The sequence below is a fragment of the Rattus norvegicus genome, chromosome 10, assembly GCF_036323735.1.
Source record: "Rattus norvegicus strain BN/NHsdMcwi chromosome 10, GRCr8, whole genome shotgun sequence".
Lineage (NCBI taxonomy): Eukaryota > Metazoa > Chordata > Mammalia > Rodentia > Muridae > Rattus > Rattus norvegicus.
In genome coordinates this window covers 58,993,469-59,003,202 of record NC_086028.1, presented here as the reverse complement: position 1 = coordinate 59,003,202, position 9,734 = coordinate 58,993,469, and the positions used below count along the sequence as shown (strand labels likewise).

At 40.3% G+C, this 9,734-nt stretch overlaps 1 protein-coding gene across 1 annotated transcript; it reads right to left on the bottom strand.

Moving 5' to 3' along the window:
* Window positions 1-8,064: 8,064 nt before the first annotated feature.
* Window positions 8,065-9,003, bottom strand: Olr1493 (olfactory receptor gene Olr1493). The gene is given in 1 exon segment (NM_001006609.1): window positions 8,065-9,003. A coding segment is annotated over 1 exon segment (939 nt).
* Window positions 9,004-9,734: the final 731 nt, after the last annotated feature.

The window sequence follows — 9,734 nt, the reverse complement described above, 5'->3', positions numbered from 1 at the left end:
CAATTCACAGCTGAGGAATGCCGAATGGCTGAAAAACACCTAAAGAAATGTTCAACATCTTTAGTCATAAGGGAAATGCAAATCAAAACAACCCTGAGATTTCACCTCACACCAGTGAGAATGGCTAAGATCAAAAACTCAGGTGACAGCAGATGCTGGCGAGGATGTGGAGAAAGAGGAACACTCCTCCATTGTTGGTGGGATTACAGACTGGAACAACCATTCTGGAAATCAGTCTGGAGGTTCCTCAGAAAATTGGACATTGAACTGCCTGAGGATCCAGCTATACCTCTCTTGGGCATATACCCCAAAAATGCCCCAACATTAAACAAAGACACGTGGTGCATCATATTTATAGCAGCCTTATTTATCATAGCCAGAAGCTGGAAAGAACCCAGATGCCCTTCAACAGAGGAATGGATACAGAAAATGTGGTACATCTACACAATGGAATATTACTCAGCTATCAAAAACAATGCCTTTATGAAATTCATAGGGAAATGGTTGGAACTGGAAAATATCATCCTGAGTGAGGCAACCCAATCATAGAGAAACACACATGGTATGCACTCATTGATAAGTGACTATTAGCCCAAATGCTTGAATTACCCTAGATGCCTAGAACACATGAAACTCAAGACGGATGATCAAAATGTGAATGCTTCACTCTTTCTTTAAAAGGGGAACAAGAATACCCTTGGCAGGGAAGAGAGAGGCAAAGATTAAAACAGAGACAGAAGGAACACCCATTCAGAGCCTTCCCCACATGTGGCCCATACATATACAGCCACCCAATTAGACAAGATGGATGAAGCAAAGAAGTGCAGACCGACAGGAGCCGGATGTAGATCGCTCCTGAGAGACACAGCCAGAATACAGCAAATACAGAGGCGAATGCCAGCAGCAAACCACTGGACTGAGAATAGGACCCCTGTTGAAGGAATCAGAGAAAGAACTGGAAGAGCTTGAAGGGGCTCGAGACCCCATATGTACAGCAATGCCAAGGAACCAGAGCTTCCAGGGACTAAGCCACTACCTAAAGACTATACATGGACTGACCCTGGACTCTGACCTCATAGGTAGCAATGAATATTCTAGTAAGGGCACCAGTGGAAGGGGAATCCCTGAGTCCTGCTAAGACTGAACCCCCAGTGAACTAGACTGTTGGGGGGAGGGCAGCAATGGGGAGAGGGCTGGGAGGGGAATACCCATAAGGAAGAGGAGGGGGGAGGGGGATGTTTGCCCGGAAACCGGGAAAGGGAATAACACTCGAAATGTATATAAGAAATACTCAAGTTAATAAAAAAAAAAGAATGAGGACATCCTGAGTTTTGCATGTAAATGGATGGAACTAGGTAATATCATCTTGAGTGAGGTAACTCAGACCCAAAAGGACATGCATGCTATATAATCACTAATAAGTGGACATTAGTCAAAATGTACAGAATACCCAAGATACAGTCCACAAAACTCAAAAGGGTCAACAAGCTGAGTATGCCTCAGTCCCACTTGGGATTAAGAAGAAAGCAACCACAAGTGGGGAGGGACGGAGGTAGGACAGGGAAGGAAAAGAGTTTGAGGGTTGGAGGAGAGGAGAACATGATCTAGTATTGGGTTGGGGGAAAGGACTGAAACTGTGAGGGTCAGCAGAAATAATGGAAACAGGTAACCTCAGGAGAAAGGAGGTTGGAAGGAACCTTTAGAATGGAATATACCAGAGCCCTAGGAAGTGAGAGATTCTCATGACTCAAATAAGAGAACCTAAATGAAATGCCCTACATTGTGGAGAGGGAACTTGTTCAGGTCACCTCCTGAAAAAGACAGAGCATCAAGTGAGGGATAGGGTTGCTATCCCATATCTAAAATTCTGACCCACATTTCTTCCTATGTAAAAGAAATGCAGGGAAGGAAATGGAGGAGAGCCTGAGAAAAAGAAGGTGACAGGCCCATAGTGAGATTCAGCTCAAGGGGTGGCCCCAGGACCTGACACTATTGCTGAGGCTATGGGGCCTTCACAAAAAGGTCCTATCATGACTCTCCTCCAAAAGACCCAAAAATTAGCTGAGTCAGATGCTGATATGTGTACCCAACCAATGAAAAGTAGCTGCTGACACCTCTAGTTGAATTATGGAAAAGCTGGGAAAAGCTGAGGAGGAGTGCATCCCTGTAGGAGGACCAGCAATCTCAATTAACCTAGACCCCTGAGATCTCTGAGACACTGGTTCACCAACCAGGCAGCAAACACCAGCTGAGGTGCTGCCCCTAACACATATACAACAGAGGACTCCATAGTCTCTGTTCAGTCAAAGAAGTGCACCTAACCCTCAAGAGACTGTAGGTTCTAGGAAGTTTAGAGGTCTGATAGAGTGGGTTGGGTGGAGACATTCTGGTGGAGATGGGAGCTTCAGAGTATGGGATGTGGAATAGTTGGAGAGAGGACCAAGAGGCAAATAAAACCTAGAATGTAAAATAAATAAAAAATATTTTAAAAATAAAATACAAATCAAAATGACTCAAATTCCAATTTACACACTCAGAATGGCTTAGATCAAGTACTTGTGTGACAGCAGATGCTGGCAAGGATGTGAAGAAAATGGAACAGTCCTCCATTGCTGGTACAACCACTAGAAAAACAATCTGGTGGCTCCTCAGAAAATTGGAAATTGTTCTCGCTGAAGACTCAGCTATACCACTCTTGGGAATATACCCAAAACCCAAAAGATGCTCCAAGCCATAACAAGGACACATATACCACTATGCTCATATCAGCCTTATTTATAATAGCCAGAAGCTGGAAACAACCCATATGTTCATCAACTGAAGAATGGATACCTAAATGGGCACATTTCCACAATGGATTACTACTCAGCTCAAAAAAGGAAGACTTCATGAATTTTGTGATAAATGGATGGAAGTAGAAAATATCCTCAGTGAGTATCCTAGACTCAAGAGGTATGTATGTATTCATGGTATGTATTCGATGATCAGTGGATATTAGCCCGAAGTTCAGAATACCCTTGATGCAACCCACAGATCATATGAAGCTAAACAAGAAGTCCAAAGTGTGGACGCTTCAATCCCACTTAGAAGGGAAAACAAAATTATTATGGGAGGCAGAGGGATAGAAGGAGATTAATATGAGAGGAGAGGGGTGAGGGAAAAAAGAGGACAGAGTCATGCATAGGAAGAGACAGGTGAGAAGTCCAGAGGGCCAGGAGAATGAATAGAAATATGTACCAGTGGTATAGGGAACAGGGAGTCCACTAAAATGTCCCAGATGCCAAGGATGAGAGGTTCCTAGTAGCCAATGGGGATGACATTAGACAAAATACCCAATAGTGGGGAGATAGAACCTGAAGAGGCCACCTTCAGTGGGTAGGCATGGTCTACATTTGAGGGATGGGGCCAACCATCTCAAAGTTTTTAACCCCTAATTGTTCCTGTCTAAAGGAAACATGAGAACAAATATAGAGCAGCAGCGACTGAAGGAAGGCCATGCAGAGACCACCCCACCTTGGGATCCATCTTAACTGCTCTCACCAAACACCAATGCTACTGCTTATGCCAAGAAGTGCTTGCATATTGAAGCTTGGTATATCTATATTCTGAGAGGTTTGCCAGAACCTGACGAAGACATTTGGAGATATTCACAAACAAATATTGGAATGAGCTTAGGAGAATTGGAAGAGTTATGAGAATGGCTGAAGAAGCTGAAGGACACTGCAACCCCATAGGAAGAACAACAATACTAACTGGACCCCTCAGAGCTCCCAGGGACTAAACTTCCAACCAAGGCATATACATGGTTTGGACCATGGCTCGCACTACATATGAAGCAGAGGATTACATTTTCTGGCATCACTGGGTGGGAATAAGCTTGGTCCTGTGGATTCATGTTGCACCTATGAAGGTGGATGTTAGAAGGGAGTGGCAGGAGTGGGTGGGTGAACACCTTTTGAGAGGCTAAGAAGGGGGTGTGTGATGGGGGCTTGCAGAGAGGAGACCAGGAAGGGAGACAACATTTGGAATATAAATAAATAAAATAATTGAAAAAAGGAACATATATCAACATAATAAATGCTATAACTGGCCAAGCTGTAGCCAGCATTATGCTTAATGTAAAAAAAAAACTCTCAAAACATTACCACTAAAATCAGGAACAAGACAAGTACATCTTTCCCTGAACTTAATCCAAACAATATTGGGAGTCATAGCTACAACAGTTACAGAATTGGAGGAATTCAGAAAGATACATACAAAAAAGACAAACTGTCTTTATTTTTTATGTTATTCTATACATAACATATTTTAAGGAGTCCAGAAAATCCTTAGAACAGTTAAACATCTTCAATTTAATATAAGCTAACCATCACACACACTCACTCTCACACACACACACACACACACACACACACACACACACACACACACACAGAGTATACTTCCTCTATCCCAACAACAGCCATGCTGATGAGAATGATGGCAATAGCATGATTCACAACTGAAACCAAAAATAATTCATTTAAAGAAACTCAGCAAAGTCTCCTTCTCAGGCCCTTCCTCCAACCCCCTGATTGTTTTCTGATTGTTTCTTAGTCTAGGTTACAACACAGAGTAATATTTTCCAGGTCCATCAATTTGTCTACAAGTTTCATGATTTTGTTTCACTTTACAGAAGAATGAAACTATGTGTCTACTCCACATTGTCATTATCCATCCATCTGTTAAAGGATGGCTAGGTGATTTCCTTTTCAGTTATTGTGAGTAGAGAAAGTACAATGAACGTGGCTAAGCAAGTATGTCTGGAGTAACTTATTGATTCCTGCAAGTAAGATAGCAGATCTATACAATTTGGTAACTCCTTATATGGTCTCCATTGTGGTTATATCAGTTTGTGATTCTACCAATAGCAAATGAGAGTTCTGCTTGACTCTCCCTGTTTACTTACCATCATTTGTTGACAGTCATTTTCTGGGATAGCAGGGAATGGTTGCTATGAATAGGGAAAGGGGAAACAGGAGGACTTTAGCTGGGGTGGGAGCAGGGTAATACAGAGAAAGAGGGATAAAGCAGAGATAAATAATACTCATGACATTTTAAGAGCCTATAGCAAACACATTATTTCCTAATACTTGTAAAAGCAGATATAGTATACATCAGTATGTATATATACATATACATACACAATGCAGTTATGTGCATCATGGTCAGTTAATACTCCTCACAAGAATCATAGACTACCTTAAGAAAATCCCAGAGCTGTTGGTCAGATGAGACCATGGAGTCCAAAATAAAGAGTATGGTCCTTGCCTTTGGTTTTAACCTTGTAGGTAAAATCCTATTGTTGAAGACACCTTGAACTTCAGACATATACTTAGAAGAATTGACTAGAAGTGACTCAGATGTACCCTCCTTGAGAACTAGCCCTCATTGTATTGGAAGGTACTATGAAAGAAGTCAGGTTAGTAAAGCAATCAATATTCAGACACCACTGTAAACTTTATGAACCACAAAATGACCAGCATGGGAAACTATCCCCAGTGGCACATTTGTGGAACTTTTATCTTGAGTGTAACCAACAGCTGTATAATTGGACTTTTAGCCCAATCAATAGTAAGAAATTTATGCCTAATTCTGTAAATCTAGCTAGTTATAGACTTTAGAGGAAAGCATACTATCATTTTTTTCCAAACTAAAATACTTTTGTTTTTTCCAACATATCACATTTATTGATTCTCTGAAAATTTCACATTATAAACTCTATCACATCTACTTCTGTGGTTTTCGGCCTAGGTTGTTGCCTTTGTGGTGTGCTTAAGGAGAGTAAAAGATGACAAAGAATCCTTCCATGTCCTTCCTTCTGAACTTTGCAGTTTCAGTCATTGAAATCAACAACAAAAGTAGCTCCCTTGCACTTTACAGCCATGGGAAACACAATCATGGGCCTCCACATGATTTCTAGCAATAGTACAGACCACAAACACAGACCCCTCCTGCAGTAGACCATAGGCCCACATGAAGGTCTGTACTTCATGAGGTCCTAAGAAGCTTTTTTGGACTATTAACAACATCGTGGTCTCAGGTGATAGCTAAGACCATTCACATCAGTAAGGCCCCTAGCTGGAGCACTGCCCATAATCATCAACATTGGTTTAAACTGCAGCACTGACCACAGACATTTATAAGGCCTTCACTATCAACAAAAGCTGTAAACATTAACATAGACCTTGGCTGAATAAAGACCATGCAGTCAGACATGGTGCCTAACAGCAGCACGGACATGGACATCACCATGGCCTCCTGCAACTCACTTCAGTTATGGCCCCTTGTGGCAGCACAGTCTGTGGATACTGACATGGGCTCAGGTTTTAACATATATCATAGACATCTACATGGAATTTGGTGGTAACCCAAGCTGTGGACATCAACAGAGACTCCAGTTCCAATAGAATCACATAACCAAGAATCTGTCGACATGGTCTCAAGGGAGGGAGTAGGATTGCAAAGGGAGAAAAACTATTAGGAAAAAAATATAACACAACTCCAGTCAGTGGTGAGCCTGAAGCAGCTTTATTCTTTCCAAGTCTGCTTTTATATCATTCTAGGTACATCAAAAAATATGGTCAGTTCTTAGATCAAAGACAAAGTAATCAAGCAAAGTAGTAAACAAGATCACACAAGGTAATAATTAAGTAAAGTAGTAAACAAAGCCCCATGTTCACTGTTTCTAATATTCTTATCTGAGCCTACCTCCTTGTCCCAGCCTGGTGACAAATGCCCAATTCCTAGAAGTGGTACCAAAATCTCTTAAAAATCACATCCAGATATGTGCCTCAGAATCAGCATGAACTCAGACATCACAGTAGCCTCAGGTGGCAGTTTAGGGCACTTAGTGCTTACATAGATTACTGTGTGAGAGATGATATCATAATCAAGGAAAAATGCTAAAGGACAAAAAGAAGAGTGTGTAGGAAAAAAAGTTAAAAATGTGCATGCTCCTATTGAAAATCACACAGAGGCTCAAATAGAGATGTTTCCCAGACAGTGAGAAGATCTAGAGGCAAGATTGACTTTACATGGGGATGATATTGTTTGTTTTGGGGCTCAGTGGAGTATAATGAACTGGGTTTATGTGTCATTAATGATCAAGGAAAACTGAGGAAATAAATGAACCAGGGTTCATTTCACAGTGAAGCAAAAATCACAAAATAAACATAATTTCCCTATTCTATAGAAATGATGCAAAATAATAAAACAAGTCTACAGTCTCATACATGCTCACATATTGCCCCTCCATATAAGATGTGAAGTCACTGTACATCACATTCTTCAGACTTTGAAACAAACCCTTATTTCCTTGAGATTGTCACAAGGGTAAAAAAAAGGCCATCTATTATAAACAGATGATTTACAAAGTAAAATACAAAACATGCATGAAGATTTACCAACTTTTTCTTCTTTTCCTCATCTTAGAGAAGTAAATACAATTGAATGGTGCCTGGTTATTACTCAATTTCAAATTAAGACAAAAAATTATAAAAGTGACACTATTGTACAAAGCAATTCCTCCTGATTTGTTTAGAGTCAAAACTAGTTACAAAGAATAACATGTATTGGGAAATAATTAAAGGAACTAAGAGAAAAATTCTGTCAATGTGAGTGCAGAAAAATCTGTAGAAGGAAGTTGGATGGTGGAGATATTTCACTGTTATTGACTGTAATAAATCCATTACTTAAATGATTTTAACTAAAACACCAGTGAACATGGAAGTCAGGGTAAAATAATAAAATGTTGCAGTAACTAAAGAGGAACAGAGATTATATTAGAAAGTACCTCATCCACTACACATTTCCAGGGTCATTTATGCAAAGTAAGAAAAATGTAACCAGATATCAAAGAAAAATCTTCCTTACTTTGCCTACTATGTTAAACTTCCTCTCTTGTGTTGTGTTGAGCAGTTATATAGGACCTTTCATGTAGGTCCTATGATAGGAGACACTATCTGATATAAAATCTTAACATCAATACATTTATTACATAAAATTATGTAACAATCCCAAGTGCTACCATGGCAGAGAGATTTTCTTGCTACAGATAACTCTTATTAGGGCCTGCTTCATGTCTCTGTTTCTTAGGCTGTAGATGAACGGGTTCAGCATTGGAGTTACCACTGTGTACATCATAGCCATGGCAGACCCCTTTAGACTAAAATTATCACCTGATGGACATAAATAGAGACCAATAATTGTCCCGTAGAACAGAGACACCACAGAGAGATGAGAACCACAAGTGGAGAAGACCTTGTGAATGCTTTGAGTAGATGGAACCTTAAGAATGGAGGAGATGATCTTGGCATAGGATATAACAATGAGCACGAATGGAATAACAATGATGATCACGCCCATGATATGTATCATCAACTCATTAACATAAGTGTCTGAGCAGGCCAACTTTAGGAGAACAAACAGGTCACAGAAAAAGTTGAGGAGTACATTGTTCTCACAAAAAGACAATCTTGCTGCAAGCAGAGTGTGCATCATGGCATGAGATGATGTCATTATCCAAAATACCAGCAGGAGACAAGTACAGAGCTTATGGCTCATGATGTTGGTATAATGCAGAGGGAAGCAGATGGCCACATAGCGGTCATAGGCCATGGCTACAAGAAGGAAATTCCCAAGGTAGCCAAACAACAAAAAGAAGAATATCTGTGTCAGGCATCCTGCATAGGATATAGATGGTACTTGGCTCTGTATATTTTGCAGCAATTTCAGCATTGTAACAGAGGAAAAGCAGAGATCAGAGAAGGACAAGTTGCTGAGAAACAAGTACATGGGTGTGTGGAGATGAGAGTCCAGTTGAACAAGGACAACAATTAGCAGGTTTCCCAGGAAGGTGGTGAGGTACATGATCAGGAACAGGGCAAAGAACAGTTCCTGGTGCTCTGGGGGGATGGGCAATCCCAGGAGGAGGAAATGGGTGGTGACAGTTTTGTTGTTCATTCTTCTTCTTCTCCAGTGTCCTAATGAGAAAATATCAGCAGCTCTTAGAATTTTAAATAAATATATATCTAAGACACATTCTACCAAAATGGATGTGAAAGTCATCATAGAAATTATAATTTCAGAATTCCTAATGTCTGTGAACACTACATCATTAATGATTTTTCTCCAACTACTTTTTACAGGTTTCTCTCTTTCATCCTTTCATAGACAAGTTCCTGCCATGTCTACTAAGATACAAATGCATTTCTCTCTTAATTCACACTCATCCTGAATAACTAGTCTGTACATTGGTAATTTCCTTTATGTTATTTTCTATATTGATGCTCTTGAGTTTGAAAGAACATACATAGGCTGGATCTAGTTCTCCCCACACATGTATATCAGATGTGCAGTTTGATCTTCATGAAAGTCCTGAACTGGAATGGGAGCTATCCCAAAACCTGTTGCCTATACATGGGATATAAGTGGCTACCATTACAGAGACTTAAAGTGCCAGAGTGTGGGGTTGTGGGGGATGCCCAGGTGACCCTGCCTCACTCTGAGGAGATGGGTGAATAATTGTTGGAGGGATTGACCAGGAGGGGAGCATTGTGTGGGATGTAAAGTGAATAAGTAAAAAATTAAATTGAATTTATAAAATGCTTCACCATCATAGTTTATATAAACTTCAAGAAAATCTCACATGCTCCAATGTGTTATGCTACCATTTCAAACTCAAAGATGTATGC